The sequence below is a fragment of the Carassius carassius genome, chromosome 5, assembly GCF_963082965.1.
Source record: "Carassius carassius chromosome 5, fCarCar2.1, whole genome shotgun sequence".
Classification (NCBI taxonomy): domain Eukaryota; kingdom Metazoa; phylum Chordata; class Actinopteri; order Cypriniformes; family Cyprinidae; genus Carassius; species Carassius carassius.
This window is the reverse complement of record NC_081759.1, coordinates 26,104,730-26,123,269: the sequence shown is the minus strand read 5'-3', so window position 1 is coordinate 26,123,269 and position 18,540 is coordinate 26,104,730. Positions and strand designations below refer to the sequence as shown.

Sequence of the window (18,540 nt, the reverse complement as noted above, 5' to 3'; positions counted from 1 at the left end):
AGAGAGAAACATCTTAATTTTCAACTAATGTCACTAACAAAACAATTTCATCTAACAATACACAATCAAGGCGGTCACCTGTGGACGAAGGTCGGTCCTCCCAAGCCCAGGTGGGAGCCTGTCTGTGGTAATCGCCCTCCGAATGAACCGAGGACACAGAAGAGGGCCGCTCTCCAGCAGAGTACGCCTGGCCTGGGTTAGGAGACTTTGATTTCCTGCTGCTAGCTTTGCTCTGAAGCTTCTGCTTTCCTGCTGTGGAAACATAAAGATTGACAAAGATGTCAGCAGTGAGGTTTATGTCCTAGACACAGATTTGGTCTGGTCTTGAATGAAAACATTCAGAGCAGAGCAGAGGTATCACAATATTTTACTCTCTGGTTTTCACAGTAGGCGGTGAAATCACACCTTGTCGCTGGTTGCCACCGGTTACAAAACTGAAAGACGACAATGACGCATTTTGTAGATCTTACTCACGCACCAAAGCATGCTGGAAGTGATGACAGACAAAAGCAAAACACTCTACGTGCATGTAAAAAATATTATCTTGCTAATGTGTTTTTTTTTTTTTTTACAATTTTTTTTAGCAAAAACAAAAGTTGAGACAGTCTGTAGGAAGTGCCAATCAACAGCAAGCTGTTTTCAGAAACTTTTATACAGTTACAAACTCTCTCTCCACCTCCCTAAACTCATATCTGGAGTGAGATTAATTTGCCAAGAAAGAAGAAAACAAAGATAAATGTGACAGATCATCATTTGGCATGGCATGATTTATTTCTTTTCTTTTCTATAGATTTGATGAAAATATGAATATCATGAATTCTTTTGTCTGTGATAAACGATGTGACTGCCCTAATCCAGAGTGATAACCCACAGAAAACCAGTGTTAGCTGGGTATTTATCACACACCGATAACACTTTTTTGCAGCTATTAGCCAAACCACAAAGCAATCTGTAGAAAGTTCAGCATGTTGGTAGGTTTTTTTCTGTTTTAGGGAAAATGTATGTTCATTGATTTGATTGTAGAGTATGAACCTGTGTTAGGGGACGGGCTGGCCTCCTGTCGGCCGTCTGAAATACTGCTCATGCTGCCTGAGCTGTTTCCTGTCCCCAGCTGGGCTTGCTGCTGCTGCTGCTGCTGCTGCTGCTGCGGCTCCTCCTGCTTCTCCTCCATGTTCCCCATCAGAGCCTTTCTGATGATGTCCTCCAGACCCAGATTACTGGCTGGATCACTAAACGAGTGGTTTCTGGGGTTTACACTGTCTGTAGAACAAACATATATGCACATAATGGAAGCACAGAAAACCAATTTCAGTCTTTAAACTATAACAAACACAAACAAATGAAAATACATAAATCATACTGATGATGCTGTGAAACTCACTTGATGATGTTACTGCTGGGAGATTGAAGATCTCTGTGCCTGGCTGAGCATTACCTGTTGAGAAAAGGAGCAAATGGGAATAAGAATTAGGTGCTAATCAAGTGGCAACTGTCTAAATAAAATACATCAGTGTATCAATGCAGTGAAGTAAATGTTCTAAACTTGAATGTCAGTTTCTGAGAAAACGGGCTTGCTGTTGTCACTCACCGACTTCTGCTTTCCGGATGATCTCCTGCTTTTTGGACATAACCATAGGAGACGTGCTTTCCAGTTTGGTGAAGAATGAGGGGAGGTAACTGCTGCTGCCTGGTGACCGCGAGTCAGTCCTGACACAAAAGAAAGGTCTAAAGGTCACACAGTGCATGTGTCATAGGAAATCTGGGTAGCCCAAAATATCAGACAATAAACAGACAACAGTTTCAGGTATATAGGCAGTCCACATTGCATTTAAACTATTTTATTACATTTTCATTTTAGTTTCTTCATCGTTCTAAACAAAAGCCTGAAAAATGACATGTAATAATAATAAAAAAAAAGATAAATAAAGCCTTATACTTTGAAATGGAACAGAAAATTAATTTCTACCTCTGTTCAGGGAGATCCTGCTCTCGTCTCTGAACTACAGAGGCGTCCTGTTTATCCAACCCAGAATAACCCTGAGGAGGAGAGATGGGCTCATAGCTCTCTGGTCCTCGTCCTCGATCAGGAGACCTACCTGGCCTACGAGAGACAGATGGATAAGTTTTCACTGTTTTCAGTGTGTAAAAAGCATCTCATGCATTTTGGAAGGATTTGTGTAAGTGACCAAAAGATCTCAGATCAGGTTTCACAGATTATTTAAAGAGACTGTAAGCAATGTTAGTCCTTGTAGAACTTCAGCCAGATGTGGCCAATCAACTTTATTTTTTCAAAACCTGCCGGTGAAGACACTGTTGTATCAATGACAATGTTGTATTTAGAGACGGGGCAAAAGAGCAGTGTTGTCACAATTGTACAGCTAAAATGTCAGTGATCTGATTTAACTATTATGCTCTCAGCTTCTTACTTTACATAAAAGCCCATGAATGCCATTCCTGTGAATGAGCAAAAACTACAAGATTTGTGATTGACTAAAAGAATCTAACTTTGCCCCCCAATTGTTTTTTTTTATTATTTGGCAGATAACAAAACTTTTAGCATGCATTTAGGGGCACCCAAATTTTAAGTGAACCTTTACAGTGTTTTCAATAGAAACCATTTGTTGGGTGTGCCCATATACAAATATTTACATAAGCCATCATTTAAAAGTTTGGGGTAGAGCAAGGCCATTATAATGTTTTTGTAAGACTGAGTAAAATGTTTGGAGGTGTTCTTACACACTGTGTGTTTGTGTTCATATGTACCTGGCTCTGGGTTTATCGGAGGAGTTCTCGGGAGATACTCTGCTTGGTGGTCTCTGGTGGTGTGCAGTAGGAGCTGGGTTTTCAGGGCTATAGCGGTTATGGGGTTTAACTCGACCTACACCTCCTCCCATACCAGAGCTGAAAGTGGAGGAGAGTGAGGAGGAGGATGAAGAGGAAGGCAGCGAGCTGGATGATGGAGGAAGATCTTGGCTCTTGGCAAAGTCTTGCGTAATGATATGCTGCAAGACAGAGAGAAAAAGTGAGGGCAATGACAGAGGAGTGACGTGACAAAGCATCAAGAGTATGAGTGGGACTTACCGAAATGTGGTCAGCTAAGGTCATGATGCGGTGCGTTTTCGGGACAGGCCCATAACTGTCTGCCTGCGAGGAAGGGGGCTGTTGAGGTGCAGATGGTCCTGAATCTACCGACATCCTGAACCGGTTAAGGTCAAACCTTAATCCTATAAAACATAAGATCAGATAGATCAGTCTTAAATGGTAAACGTTTTTACTATTTACTAATTTTTTTCTTTTTGTTGGTGAAATATAACCTGGATGTGTTCCTGAAATATTTAACAAGATTCAGGGATCTGAAGTCTCACCTGAGCTCTTTTCTGATGGGAAATGGCCTTCGTTCTTCTCTTCTCTTAGGGCTGGAGAGTTAGCTGGGCTGATCACCTCAATTCCACCCTGAGCATCATAACGACTGGACGACACTGAACGACATATACACATGATGTTACAGCCTTTTAAGTAAATAAAGTTGGTTTGTTAGTATTGTAAGAAGAGGGTGTGCTAGCTACACCCTTAGCACACTGTGTTCAACCTGTATCTAAATAAACACTTGCTAGTGTTCAACAGAAAAACAAAAAAGTTGTTTGAAGACAACATATCATTGCTACAATTAAATCCATCTGTTAATATCTATGTTAATATTGAAACCTTAAGTGTGTATCATGGCATCCCCACAATGTGGCATAAAAAAATGAGCAGATTACCCAGAAGTTGGCATCGATTTCATTCCTGTGCCAAGAGCTACACTCCCTTTAATGGAATTACCCAGTCAAATCTGAGGTCAGAGGTTTGTGACTGTTGTCAGTCTCCGTTCCAGCTGGGTCACAGGTTGTGCTATCAAGGTTTGCTAAGACTATTAGGTCTCATGGCCTCAATGGCACTAGCAATCCTATTAAGTGTCCTGTCAATGCCCTCTGTTAGCAAATCCCTAATTATATGCCTTGACATTGTTTTTTTATGTTGTTCAGTTTCTTGAATTATTCTTTTTGCCTCTGAACAGGATATAAAGATGCTGGTGGCACTGTGACCAAATTGCACAAATCCTGCATATGGTGAAACATATCACTTCCTGTTTGCTCTGCTTTGTGACAACTACTGCTCAAAAGTTTGTAGCCAAGAAGATTTTTCTTTCTGAAAAGAGGATACTTCTATTTAGCAAGAATGCATTAAATAAATCGAAAGTATATCAAATACATTATTATTTCTAATCTAAGAATCCTGGAAAAATATCAGTTTTCACAAAAACATTTAGCAGCACAACTGTTTTCAGCATTGATGATAAAAATGAATGTTTTTGAAAACCAAATGAGCATATCTGAATGATTTCTGAAGGATCATGTGACACTGAAGTCTGGACAAATGGCTGCTTAAAACTCATAGGAATAAAATCACATCTTAAAATTGATCAGAAAGTAGTTCTGGTAAATTGTAATAATATTTCACAATGTAGCCTTGTAGGGTTGTTTTTTTTTTATTTTTAAGTCTGATGATATGTACTCAAGTCATAAACTGTACAGAGTTACGCAACCTTGTTAGTAAACTGATCATCATTATTATTACTCAACATATATAAAATAAAATAAAGACATTCTATCTGATGGCACTCACTGCTGCTGGAGGAGTCAGAGCTCTGTGAGCCTCTCTCACGGGAATCCTTATCTGGGGCAATCTGGCGCGTGATGATGACATCAATAAAGTTTGCAGCAGTTATGGTGGTCTTCCCATGTGTGCGTAGCTCCTCCTCCATGCGTGACTTGGTCGGTGGGGCTTTCTCTTTGCTCCCTGCAGCTCCTCCACCATCTGCATAAACAGGATGGGGAGGTTTCCCACTAGGAAGTGACACGTCCCCATATGGTGACTGCACGGAACGACGCTCCACCTCTTGCGACTCCTGTGCTGCTCGTCGTGATGTCATCATGTCATCCTCCCGGGAGCTACTGTTACTATGCTTGCCCTCCTTGACTTTCGCAACCTCCATCTGCGGGGCAGAGGCAGCAGCGTCCACCAGGGCGGCGAGGGCATCAGCTGCACTGTATCGGCTGGCTTGAGATGCAGCTGCTTGTGAGGGCATTTGCCTGGACAACCAAAACAGGGATAAGTTTAATAGAGCTTTAATAAGTTTAATATATATATTAGGGCTGGTAAGCGATTAAAATTCTTTATCTAATTAATTACGATGTGGTGATTAATTAATCGAATTAAATCGCACATCAAATTTGGAGAAATTACTCTGAAAAGTTAATTTATAGTCATTGTTGTGCAAAGCATCAAACAAAAAGTAGGTTCAGCAAGAAATATTTTGTTTGATAAAATTTATTACATATATTCTTTTGGACCATGTGAGCAAATGATGGCAGAAGCTAAAACTGCCAGTAGGTGGTGGTAAATGTCTTAATCGAGTCATTTATTCGATTCATTCAAATGGCTGATTCATTCAGGAGTGAAGAAAATGGTTCTTTATGAATTGTTGATTAGGCTTGTTCAACTTGAAGCGGATCATCACCATCAGACCGACCGGTGTGTGACATCAAAGAACCGCAAGAGCTTTGAGAGCAGACGACTCCTTATGCTTTTGAATCGCTCTCGCGGTACTTTGATGTCATACACCGATCGGTCTGTGCATTGCCACTTCAAAGCCAACACGACTATGGCCAATGGTTCAACCCGCCAAATGGTTCACCCAATTCGTTCAAAACGTGGATTAAGAAATGAAATGCCACTGTGTGTTGTTTAGAGATGAACAGTTCTGATTTTGTTTTTATCTTCTGGTTGGCAAAATTGAGAAAACAGACAACATTGTGTCTAAAATAACAATATTTACTTCTTATTAAACTGTAGTATGAGTATCACATTTGCACTCATGTGATATTTTATCGTGTGATTTTTCTTAATGTGATCTAAATATGAGAATTTCAAACGGAATTTTGCTCCATATTTTGAATTTTAGGGACATTTTCTAGGCTCCATCACACAGTAAGTCGTTGCTCTGCCTCATATTAGTCATCAATTGACTGTATGAAATGGCAGATGATCCACATAGGTCTGGGGCGGGGCAAGCCCTAATATATATAAAATGTTCATTTTATACGTGACAGCAAAAGAATTCCAAATGAATTGAATGGTTTAACCCAAGTGTTCTGAATAGGTATGATCACTGATGACCAGATATTTAGGCTTTTATTCACATGCACACATTGATCAACAAACATGGAAAGCAGAAGGCCAACTGTACTTGCTTGATGTTTGAGAACCAGTGAGGTTTTATGCTTCGAGCAAGTTAAAAATATGTTCATTAGTTCATTTTCACAATTGTATTTTTTTGTTTGGGTGAACTATCCCTTTAAAGCCAAAAAAAGTAAATAGATAAATAAAAACAAATTAGATAAAAATTAAAATTGAATTGAATTGAAAAAATGGTTTATAAGTTTATAATACAGTAAGTTAATATAAAGTTTATATAATACAAACAAAGTTAATGTGAGCATGTAATTATTAATAATAAAACTAGTAAATGATTATTAGATTGTGGTCATAAATAGTGCATTGCTCACATGAGTGGTGTAATGACGCTCTTGGAGTTGGTGCCCTGGAAGATGCTCGGCCGCTGTTGGACGACGCCTTCCTGTGATCTCACAGAAGGTGAAGTGGAACGCAGAAAACTACGGCTGCCTGGTCGGCCAGGTTGCTCAGAACCTGCAAAATAAACAAGTCCTGAAAATATTGTCAGAATACATCAGTTTGTTACAGACCAAGAAGAAAGGACCATTATTGGTGATATAATTTCCTTGGGAGTAGTCTTACCTCCACGCATATATTCCACCGATGCCCGTTCCCGTTCTCTCTGATCCATTTCTCGCACCCGGTCTCTTTCCCTTTCCCTCTCGCGTTCCTTCTCTCTCTGACTCTCTCTCTCCCTCTCCACAATAGCTGCAGTGGCACTGTGATGGGCAGGATGTCCTGTGAGGAGTGAAGAACAGGAAACACACAAAAAGTGGGGTTACAACCAAAAAGGCCCTTTACACTTGCTGCACTTTTGAGAGGGCCAGCTGTGCTGCTGTTAGGAATAGCAGAATGATATCAGTGATGTAAAATTGCACAGATATACAAATGTATATGAATAAACAAGGCACTAATCCATCAACCAAGGCATTCTCTTTAATACATGTTAGCATGTATTATTACCCCTTTTCCACTGAAATTGCTAATTCCCATGGGTGGGGGGAATTGCAAACTCTCCAAGACAAATAATAACATAAATAACTATATAAGTACAAAAGCTTCCCACAAACAAACATGCCTCACCTTTGTCTTTGTTTAGAAGTATTTCAAGAACACCAGGTTATTCACAAGTTATTTTCAGTGTTTTATGCAATCACAATCTGGTTTTGTTACAACAGTCAAGAGGTTACAACAAATACAATGCTAACCAATCAATGGACACACAATATTTGTAAATAAAATCAATGTGTTACAAGCAACACAACATATAATGGGATGTCTTCGAACTGTGCATTACTGCATCAGGTTTTTCATTGGTTAGAATCAAGCCATCTAGTTTCGTTGCATGCCAGCCATGCCCGTTTTTTCCAGGCGCTTCCGCACCGCATCGAGTTAAAAACATCTCAACTTCTCAGAATGACGCAAGCGCACCGCGGGTCATGTGACAAGAACCAACCAATCAGCTTCATCCTTTCCCGTAACAACTTTGAAAGCTCGGACAAGATGAAGGAACAGCTGACCATAGCTGTATATGGATTGCCATTTTGAAATAAATTTAGTAGCAGAGCTACTGCAATCGATTTTTAGAGCTGCAAATCCATTTATCCTTTGCTGAAATCTCCGCGTCTTCATGGAGAGAGCAGGTCATGGTTGCTTAGCAACGACAGATGCCTCAGGGGCGCAACTGCCCGAGCGCTTTGGAAAGAAGGTGAAAGTGGCACGCCTAGCGTTTTCCAAGTGTTTTTAGTAGCGATATGTGAACGGCCCCTTATACGTTATTAAATAAACTGTGTTTTGGTGAAGAGTCATCTAAATGGTAAACTCTCAGAAGAGATTAGGACTACTCAGATTACTATGTTTTAATTACACGTAAAAAAGTTTGCACCTCAATGTACTTAACCATATTAAAATATGTTTCATTGAAAGTTAAAAGAATCCTCATGCTTATTGGCTGCTTCCTCTATAGGAGCGTAACTTTGTGTGGTGGAGTAAAGAGCAAAAATAAACATGGACTATGCAGACACTTATTACTATGCTTCACCAGCAGACACAACAGAAGAATCAGTACCTGCAGAGCCGAACAAGCCGAAAAAGACTGACAAAAAAAATGAGTAAAAATATGGGCATCACTACTTAGGATTGTCTTTAAATCTTAAACCTTAATCTGACATTAAGCTTGCTTGTTTAAGATCAGCAAGATAGCTGCCTTTTTCTGGAATCGCCAGCAAATGTGGTTTGCGCACCAGCACCTTGGCGGTTGAAAACGGGTACAAAGCAAAATAATAAACTTTAACTATTCTTGTGAATAATGTGTACTATTAGAGTTGTTCCGATTCCGATACTAGTATCGGAAATATCTCCGATACCACAACAAATTCTGGCATCGGCAAGTACATGAACCCATATACCGATCCGATACCATTTTCAAGACCTAGTTATGAACGCTAGCTTTGCCTAACCGCTGCACGGTTCTTCTTCGCTGCTCAGAATGCATTGCAAACACAGGACGATGTGCTGTAATGCCACAAGCAACCCCTGTTTAGAGCAGCGAAGAAGAAATGAAAACGCGTTAGCAGCACTGATCTATATATGACTGGATCGCTCATCGCGTTCTAAACTGCCAACAGACAGTGAAGCCGCTTCAATATTACAGATCAGTGGTTAGCAGTATGTCCGCTGTTTAGCAGTATTTCAGACTGGACCAACCAGACAGTAAAACGGCGACTAGGGATGCCACAAGTACTGGCACTTCACTACCAAGACGGTGCTGAAAATTTTAAAATGTGATGATACCAGCATCTCTGTAGAACCGGTAGTAAGTTTGAGTATATTCGTTACCCGCAGCTGCGTTCAGTCGCTTCCGTGTTAGTCTAAGCGCAGGGCTCCAGACTGTAGCCGAATATATATACTAGTGTCTGTGAATATTAAACTGCAAAATACTATTTAAATATTACTCCTGCAAAGTCTACATCTCTGTGGGAGACGGGCGCAGATGCACGGGAGCTCGCTGTTTTGTGGCTTCTGCCGTGTGTCACTATATGAGGACATGAACGCATAAACCGTCACTTCATGAGAATTTAACGTTTCATTTGAGAAAACTGTCATATCATAAACACAGACACTCAAAGATCTTCATGGCGAGTAAATTGACAATATATTAAGCTACTGTTGTAGCCTACAGTAGATTTAGCTACGTCTCTATGTAGTAATAATACGTCTCTATTAATAATAATAATAATAATTATGCCTAGACGGTTGCTTGTTTTTTACTTGTTTTGTTGTAAAGAGATTATTTGATTAATATAGAATTTTTTATATTCCTAGACTTATTTGTTGCAGTTTTTTATACACTAATATTGTAAAACTAAAATACTAAAATACCTTTTTTAGTTTGCGGTGTTAGATTTTTGGCTGCATTTGAAGTTCTTTTTCGCTTAAGAAATTAAATAATATTACTGTCAAATTCATGTCAGATAATAAAAATACTGTAATAAATACAGTAGTTAACCATGTATTTGTTCATGTTTTATCAAGGGATAAGTCTGGAGCACACCATAAAATAATTCTAGAAATTTACACAGGGCTAGTAGTATATACAGCTGTATATACAGATACACACCCAGGTATCGGATCAGTACTCGGTATCGGCCGATACCCTGAGCCCAGGTATCGGAATCGGTATCGGGAAGAGAAAAAGGGTATCGGAACATCTCTATGTACTATAATATGTCTTGTATGCACTCGTGTTCAAGATTCAAACCATATGCAAGACAGCACATGGAATGATGCTAAAAAGAACAGCACAGAACTGGTGTTGTAGAATAACAGACACCGCAGCCATTAAACAGTTCGAAAAGCATACTCACACAGATAGCAAATATATCCAGCAATATAATTTTTTTGAGATTCACTTGTCATAATTACCCTCAGCTCTACTCACCTTCAGACCACCTGCGCTCCCAAGACAAACTTTAAATCTTTAAATTGATCTGAACAGATTGTGCATCTTCTTGATTGATTCATTAAAATAATTATTTGTTTGTGAATTCAACTAAACTAGTGCTGCATGTTTGGTTTCGCTAGTAGCCAGTGAAAAAATATATAAATTTGAGCTCTTCAGAGTCACACTAGATAGAAAAAACAAGACATTAACAAGTTTTGGTCTAACACACTGATGGGTGCCTTAAGCCATGGGTCGTGTGTGATATTAGTAGCCTTTGGTTCCAAGTAATTTTAAATGACTGTCCTGGAGATTAATATCAACATAAATTTCCTTGTCATTTAATGTGTGATTGACAAATTTTAAAGTTAACAAGATTTTTTGGGGATTTGTGGAAAAAAAGCACTTTTGCTAAAAACCCCCCCCCAACAATTATATCATAAATGTACAACTGTACAAAGTATTACAAAGGCTACATTATTTGCTAAAATGGGTTAAAATCTTAGAATTTCATCTACAAATAAGGTAAGATGATGGGACTACTTTTAAACCTACACATGCTGTGGGGTTTCTAATTTTTGTCTTGGGACATCACTGATTTTTGCATTCAGCTCCAAAAATAAAATAAAAAGTCTGCCGGGTCAGTCGGACTCGGGTTTGTCTGTCACAAATCGGGTTTTTCTTTTTAAAATAATAAATGATGCACATCTGGTTCGGGTAGGAAGCGATTTGGGTCAGGTACAGGTTTTAGGACCAAAAAAGATCTAGAATTGTTGTTTTTTGTATTGTAACAATAAATCGCAGCAATCAATTCAGACAAGCTCATACATCAGGTGACATGTAATTACTTTTGCCACAATGCTGTAGATTTAGTAGCAGAGCATTGCCACCATAGTGATGCAGAAAACAGCTGTAGTTAGTTTCAGGTGGAAGAAAGAGCCTCGATTAAAACAGCAAAACTGATCTCAGAGCAGCAGCGAAGGGCGAGTTTCTAAAGCACCACCTCCAGGACTAGAAGGGGAAGTTCAGGTGTTGGATAGGAGAGGAGGGGTGGGATCCTCACCTGGAGATATGGAGGCAGGGTTGAATGCCCTAGGAGGGAAAGGGGTCTGAGGTCCAGGGATGTAGGTGATGCGGTCCAGGGAGGGGGAACCTGTCCCCCCATGGTGAGGTAACAGGATGGTAGGTGGCATCTGGGCTAGATCAATTATTCCTTTTACAGACAGAAGCAAAGGGCCAGAGGGTGAGCATCCAAAACCAATCAGCTTCAATTTTAAAGAGCCAACACCCTCTTACTGATCTTAAAAAAATATCTAATGACTAAGAGACTAGAAGAGGAATTTAAAAATTTGAAGTAGCTCATTAACATCTTATCAAGACCTTAGTTACTAAATATAACAAGATACCAAGGCTGAAAGCTGGTTTTTACTAAGCAAAACAAAATCAAAACTAGAAAAATGGTGCAATGTGGATTGGAGATGTATACAGCAGGACCTGCTAAAGGTCTGAGCTTAAACTCCTTCAGATTGAAACTGTAGAATTACTAGGAATTCTTTTTTCAACTTTTAACAGGCAACCTTGTTCCTGTAGATGTTCTTGAACATGCATAACCAATAAAAAAAAATGTGGGCCTCTTTAACAGATGGGTCTAGTGGATGTTTAGGGAACAGCCCCAGTCCTGGATTTAAATATTGTTTTGAATTAAAAACAACTTTCACGTGCAATAAGAATTTGCTTGAGGGTCATTTGCTTCTGATGGTCTGGAAAAGGATGCCACTAGTTCACACAAACACAATATTTACAGACTACACTTTCATTCACTTTCACAAACAAACATACACATTCAGACAATCATGCCCCTTACCTCTAGCTGGTGGGTATGGGATGGCAATGGACGGTTCCCGTGGGGACAGTCCCCTCGTGACATCAGGGCGCGGTATGACCTGCATCTGCTGCGAGGTGATGTAATCGTTCAGAATGGTCTGCCGAGTGTTTTCCATGGTGTACAGCTGGTATGTGTTGGGGTAACCGGTCGGCGACTGTTGCCGTGGGAACATGTACGCTGTTGAAATGTACAGAGGACAACAAGGACGAGTGGTGAAAAGACAGCTGTTCTTATCTTGACGTCAATGCTGTGGATTTGCCACAGTAGTGGAGAGTTGAGCAGGAAATGCTATTATCTAATGCATGAGAGCAGGTTGAAAAACCAAAACATAATGTTTACCAATGAGATAGGAATAGTGCTTTTAAGAGAGAACCATTACACGGAACATCAATCAATTTTGTGTGTGACGCATGAACTGTTTTTCCTGCAAGCCTGTTTGTAGAAAGCATGGTTTCAGAACAGAACTCATTCATAATTCACAAATTTTCCATTCCTAGGCAAAGCTTAGCCCACTAGCCATGTGCTCTGAGCCCGATTAAGTAATGTATCAACGGGTCAGATTTAAAAAAAACAACTACTGTTTTTTTTTTATTATTATTTTCTAATATAGTAAAAAAAAAGAAAAGAAAAAAAATACTATGTTCTTTACAGAGACTTTAAATGGAGACTGTTCTATAAGAGACATTTTTAAAATCAGTAAGAATTGTTGAGTAAAGTCATTAAATTTGTTTTCTTTGTGCACAAAAAGTATTCTCCTAGCCTCATAAAATTATGGTTGAACCGCTGATGTCATATGGACTATTTTACCGATGTCCTTGCTATGTTTCTAGACCTGGGAACATAGCAGTTGTGTTGCGGTCTATGGAGGGTCTGAGAGCTCTCTGATTGAATAAAAAGCATCTTAATTTGTGTTCTAAAGATGAAAGAAAGTCTTGCAGGTTTGGAACGACATGAGGGTGAATAATTAATGACAGAATTTAACATTTTGGGTGAACTAACCCTTTAATGCTTCTTCCAGAAAAAAAGAAAAGAAAAAAGTTTTTATAAAGTTTAAAAGACCAACATGAACCACATTACATGAACTACATTATTAATCCAAAGAACTTTATTCTTAAGGAGGTTCCATAATGCCTTAAATTACCTGGGTCGAGGACTCTGTGGTGAAAAGCGAGGCTGGGGTCCAGGTGTGATGGTAGGTGAGTCCTGTACACTTCTCCAGGTACCACAGGTCTATGGTGGGGGTCAAACGGGCTGTGAGAAGCACGAGGTTCACCCCCAGACACCGGTGACTTGGCGGGCACACTGTCCCTCTGGGTTGGAGTCAGTGTGTTCTTCCTTTCATGAGAAGCTGGTTTACCTGTTGTTATACTTCCTGTTTGAGAAAAAAAAAAATGAAAAAAATCAGTTCAATGACCTGTACAATTGACTGCTAGGCATAAGCTAAGGATCAGGGTTTAATTGTTATGAGAACAACTGTCTGGGGACAATTGAAAGGGTAAATGAGAGATGCTGCATTCATACCGTCTTGCCCTCGCAGCAGAGGTGAACTTCTGGATATGGAGGTGCCGGTGTATGTAGGGGTTCTGCGTGCATTGCTGTCCTCATACATGATTGGACTGAGCTGAGATTTTCCCGCTTCTGTGTGTGTGGAGCGAAGGACAGATGTGGAGTTCACTACAGAGGTGTGCCGGACTCGTTCGGACGACTTCACATCATCGTACTTGGCCCTCTCACGCTCAGCTGCCTCCATGGCAGAGTGTGAGATCTTCATTGGGCTTGTGATCAGAGACTTAACATTGTGCTTGATGGCGGACGGGTTCACAGTACTGCTCTCGTACTTCAGAGGAATACCCTGGAAAGATGCACATTAAGAAAATTAGGAGAACGATAAACTGTTGTCTGAAGGCATCTTTAATTTGACTGATCTGAATGAGATTTGTGAATGTTCTTCATAAATACATTTCAGTGTGGGAAACACTAACAGTCTCAAATCAAGTACCTGAGTAATGGATCCTTCCAGAACTGGAGTTTTACGACTATCTTGAGTCTCCTTACGGGGAATCTCGTGAATTGAGCGGCCCATCTCCTTTATGGTGTTCACTGCCTCATACGGTTTACCCTTTGTGATGCCTCCCTCAAAAGAGCGTATGGGTGGACTTTCCCTCTTGATCTGTTTACCGTACATGGACGTCTCATCATAGACTTCAGCAGAGGCTCTTGGTGTTCCTGAAACATGGCAGAGAAGATTAAGCATGATGCAGAAATTGTGCAATTATTAAAATTATAGTAGTTATAGTTTTCTCCTTATGTGGCTCTTTTAGCTGTCAGAAATATTTTGCATTGTATTATTATTTGAAATGATTTGCAATTCTTTATACTAATACATACTAATCAACTAGAGTTGAAAACATCTAGTCTTTATATTTTGTATTAAATAAAAAATAAATGACATTTTCAGAATGGAAGTAAGGAAGTGGGATTTAAGCATCAGCATTACCTTGCATGATGGATCCTGTGAGTATGGCTCGATCCTTGGACTCGTGAGGACTTTCTCTTGGCAAAGCTCTGCTGATCAAACCTGACAGGAAAACAGGAAAAATGTCTTTAAAAAGATTCTCTAGTGGCAAACACACTCTCCACTTGAAATCTTTTGTGCTTTATTATTCTCCGATAAACAACATGACTAACCTTCATAAGGTGCTGTCTCACGTGTTGGGTGTCCACGGGCCCCCTCCATGATGTCATATGAGCGCTTGAGTGGGCTTCTAGTGCCCTCTCTAGAGTTCTTAATGGCTGTTGGAACATAGAGCGAGATTTATTATGGTAATAAAATGAACTAAGAACATCAATAGAGCATGTCAAAATAAACTCCTGGTAAGCTCTGGCGCTCCATAAAAATAGAAACTGCTCTTGTTGCACTGCTAACAAACATGTCATTTAGCCCTTGAAAAGAAGCACTTCACCATCCTACACCACTTGTGCCGGGAAATACAGCAGAAACTGATCACACTATAATTTTAGCCTTTTGACAATATAAACTATATAAAACATAAAAAGCATATTAAAATAACTCATTGTCACAAAAACAACTTAAATATTCAATATCACTGGGGTATACTGTTCTCAAGAGCACACCAGAAAGGAAGCAGCTCTGGCTCTGACCATCAAAAGAGAGGATGTGTCCGCTTTTGCCTTCGTAGATAACGCGAGCTTCAGCTCGGCTCTTCTCTGGGCTGCTCAGGTCCTCTGTGGCCAGTTTAGCAATAGTGCCTTTCAACAGATCTGCTGCTACATTGGACTGAGTCAGGGCAGGAGTGCCCTACAAAGACAGAGTGAGAGTGAGAAATACTACACAAGTTTAAATTAAAAGGACTCAAATACTACAGTAAGGCCTATAATGAAGATACCTGCGTAATGGAGCCTCCTCTGAAAGTCAAGCCCTCGGAGCCTTTTCCAGGTGGCCCTCTCATGTCTGGAATCTGTATGGGTCCTTATGTGGGGGCAGAGGAGAGGAAGAAAAACATTGTTTGGTTTGTGTTTGAATGCTAAGACTGTTTAAAATTAACCTTTATACGTTTCATAGTATATTTTTAGTCATCTCACCTCTGACAACTCCATCATACTGAGCTCTGGATAAGAGTCCCTCCGCCTGAGCGTTCTGTCCACGTGGAGAACACTCTTCCTGCTTAATATATGACACTAAGCACACACACAAACAAAATCAGGTGTTTAGATTACACATTTCATGCACCACATGATGTATTCATCTTCTTAACTTCATAACAAAACTCGGACACAGAAGCCACGGCTGAGTCTAGTTAAGCTGAGTTTAATTGCGGGGATTAAGATGTATTTATACTCTCAAATCTCTCTTGCTCACCAGGTTTGGCAGGGTCCTGCTGTCTTGGTAAACCGAGTGAGATTGACCCTCCTGTGGTCTTGACTACCTCCGGTACGTACACAGCGTGCGTTTGAGAAGGAAGGTACGTTCCTGGCGTTCCCTGCAGGGAAGACACAAATCTTGATCCCCTGCCTTGATCCCATTACATGTAGGAAGTATTTAAACTTAGCAGAAGCAAAAAGAGTCTTAAATAACACTTGAAAGCATTTCTCTTACCTGTGAAATGGAGCCTCCCTGAATGAAGGAGGGCTTGTCGGTGGGTTTGGAAGTGGGAATGAGGGGTGGAGGAGACGGAATGTTGGGCGGCCTGTGACGGGAAAACGTCATGCGGACATCTGAAAGATTCTGAACCGCCTGGTTTGGTGCTGGCTGGAGAACTGTGGGAATAAAAGGATAAGAGGCACAAGGGATGAAAAGAGGCGGGCAAATAGGATCACACTTTATCCTTGCACAGTTGACAAAAGTCTCTGTCTCTAAAGCCCAGAATATACTATGGTTTTTATGTGTATGCTAGGTAATGCATATATTGCTAGTGTCATACATTTCTTGCATACTGTAACCACACTTTTTTTTCTCTATCCTGGCCTGCATACATTGTGCGGTTAGCACATGTGCCTCGATTTTTTTGCACTAATTAGTTTGTGCACAAAGCAGCAACACTGCCCCAGCCCAATGTTTCACAGTCCAAAAAAAAACAAAAAACAAACAAACAACAAAAACAAACTACTGAGGCCTTAACATTGATAGATAGGCTACATCAGTTTATATTCAATATTTTTGGGAACAGTTCATTTATAACAGTTCATTCAGGGGAACAGTATATTTATAACAGTTCTATTACGGGAACCTATTAAGACTTACATTTTTAATATGATATAGCGGTCACAAGCTGTCAAATGTGGCTTTTTCAAGTTCTAGTGGAAACAGCATACACAATATTGCTTTGTTTAAGGGTGCTTCAGTGGTACTTTAAGGTTTATTATACTAAGTAGTTCTGTTCCTGACTTCTGATTGGTCAGCACATTGTTAAAAAGCATGGAAAAATCCACAACACTGTACCAGCTATGACATCAGACACTGTATCACTGCATATCTCTTATAGGGTATTGTTATGTTTGTTGCATAGCAAAAATCTGTTATATCATTGGCTAAGCATGTAACGATTCACTGAACTTGCGATGCGATACGATTCACGATACTGGTTTCACGATACGATGTTCTCACAATTGTTTGTACAAAATGAGATTTAAGAAAGATAAATGAAAAAGTTTCCTTTTATTATTTCATTCTCACTCAGACAAAATGCTGTACATTTCTTTTTGAAACTGAAATATCTTTGTCAAAAAACAAAACTAAATTGAAATATTAAAACAAATCCCAAATAAAATAATACAAATAAAATAAATATTTTCATATAAACAAACTAAGGCTTTGCCAGTGCTCTTTCCTAGCTTAGAATTTTTTTTTTTTAATTTTTTTTTTTACATTCACAATGTCCCCTGCTGATGAAAAAACCCTTTCACTAGGGACAGAGGTGGCTGGTGTGGAGAGATATGCTTTTGCTATATTGGATAGCAGTGGGTATAGCCTAGCATTCTCTTTCCACCACTTGAGTGGACAGCTATTGAGGGAAATGGATGTTTCAGCTCTGTACTTATTCATTTCTGCGTCAATCTGACTGATGTGCTATGCAACTGGTTCATCGAAAGTCCCTCCAAGGAGATCTTCCAATGCTGTTTTCTTGGAAGGAGGTTGTTTCAGCTCTGCTCCTGCTCTGTCTGTCTGGTCAAGAGGCTGCTCTGCTGCAGGGGGGGTGACCACTGGCACCTTCTTTGCCCTCATCCTGCACAGAGGAATAGCAGAAATAAAAAGACTAAGTAAAATCTAAGTACAACATTGACAGGGGTTTCACATTGTTATAAAGGCAAGATTTTAATATCATTTGTTATAATTTGTATCATTAATACTCAGTTTACACAAACACATTTGGAAACACATTTAGAAAAATATGCCATAATAAAAAAAAATCAATTTAGAGAGAGTAAAATAAATACAATTTAGAGAAAGAGTAAAATAAATACAATTTAGAGAGAGTAAAATAAATACAATTTAGAGAAAGAGTAAAATAAATACAATAGGCTACCTGGTTCTGCAACATCAGTACAGCTTTCTCCTTCAGTCTGTGGAATACATCATCGCGTTGGTCTGTCTCTAGATGAGGCAGAGCCCGGAATCTGGGGTCTAATGCGGTGCACTCAAGCAGGTGGTTGTACTCTTAAGTGTATCTGTTGTAAAGGTTGTTCAGTATAGCTCTCTTTATGTTGCTCACAGTGGGGGAATCTTCTTCGTTGGATGCCATGTTATGCTCGATCATATGCTTTAAGGGCACAATGAGAGACACAGTGGGGTTTTTTTTCGTCACACAGCACAGTGGTGGCCGTTTTGAGTGGCTTTAGAAGCTTCACTATGTCCTCCGCATCACGGATGTTTGAGCCATCCAAAGTATCGATGTCACGGACATTTAGTCGAACGTCGTTG

At 39.8% G+C, this 18,540-nt stretch overlaps 1 protein-coding gene across 14 annotated transcripts in view; it reads right to left on the bottom strand.

Annotated features, from left to right (window-relative positions):
* LOC132141079 (nuclear receptor corepressor 1-like) overlaps nucleotides 1–18,540 on the bottom strand; it is an 87,382-nt gene that overhangs the window by 2,104 nt on the left and 66,738 nt on the right. For 8 of the 14 annotated variants that reach the window (XM_059550274.1, XM_059550273.1, XM_059550276.1 and 5 more), the window contains 23 exons: nucleotides 16,219–16,379; nucleotides 15,982–16,102; nucleotides 15,705–15,800; nucleotides 15,509–15,591; nucleotides 15,237–15,420; nucleotides 14,790–14,894; nucleotides 14,599–14,679; nucleotides 14,101–14,327; nucleotides 13,623–13,953; nucleotides 13,243–13,473; nucleotides 12,081–12,278; nucleotides 11,280–11,429; nucleotides 6,859–7,014; nucleotides 6,609–6,768; nucleotides 4,666–5,132; nucleotides 3,366–3,479; nucleotides 3,082–3,224; nucleotides 2,764–3,002; nucleotides 1,967–2,101; nucleotides 1,589–1,707; nucleotides 1,382–1,435; nucleotides 1,033–1,260; nucleotides 79–252 (listed from right to left, as the gene is read on the bottom strand). In XM_059550274.1, the coding sequence (XP_059406257.1) occupies nucleotides 79–252; nucleotides 1,033–1,260; nucleotides 1,382–1,435; nucleotides 1,589–1,707; nucleotides 1,967–2,101; nucleotides 2,764–3,002; nucleotides 3,082–3,224; nucleotides 3,366–3,479; nucleotides 4,666–5,132; nucleotides 6,609–6,768; nucleotides 6,859–7,014; nucleotides 11,280–11,429; nucleotides 12,081–12,278; nucleotides 13,243–13,473; nucleotides 13,623–13,953; nucleotides 14,101–14,327; nucleotides 14,599–14,679; nucleotides 14,790–14,894; nucleotides 15,237–15,420; nucleotides 15,509–15,591; nucleotides 15,705–15,800; nucleotides 15,982–16,102; nucleotides 16,219–16,379 (3,957 nt within the window). The remainder of the gene's footprint in view (nucleotides 1–78; nucleotides 253–1,032; nucleotides 1,261–1,381; nucleotides 1,436–1,588; nucleotides 1,708–1,966; nucleotides 2,102–2,763; nucleotides 3,003–3,081; nucleotides 3,225–3,365; nucleotides 3,480–4,665; nucleotides 5,133–6,608; nucleotides 6,769–6,858; nucleotides 7,015–11,279; nucleotides 11,430–12,080; nucleotides 12,279–13,242; nucleotides 13,474–13,622; nucleotides 13,954–14,100; nucleotides 14,328–14,598; nucleotides 14,680–14,789; nucleotides 14,895–15,236; nucleotides 15,421–15,508; nucleotides 15,592–15,704; nucleotides 15,801–15,981; nucleotides 16,103–16,218; nucleotides 16,380–18,540) is intronic. The other 6 variants (XM_059550281.1, XM_059550287.1, XM_059550283.1 and 3 more) reach the window with 4 other exon arrangements.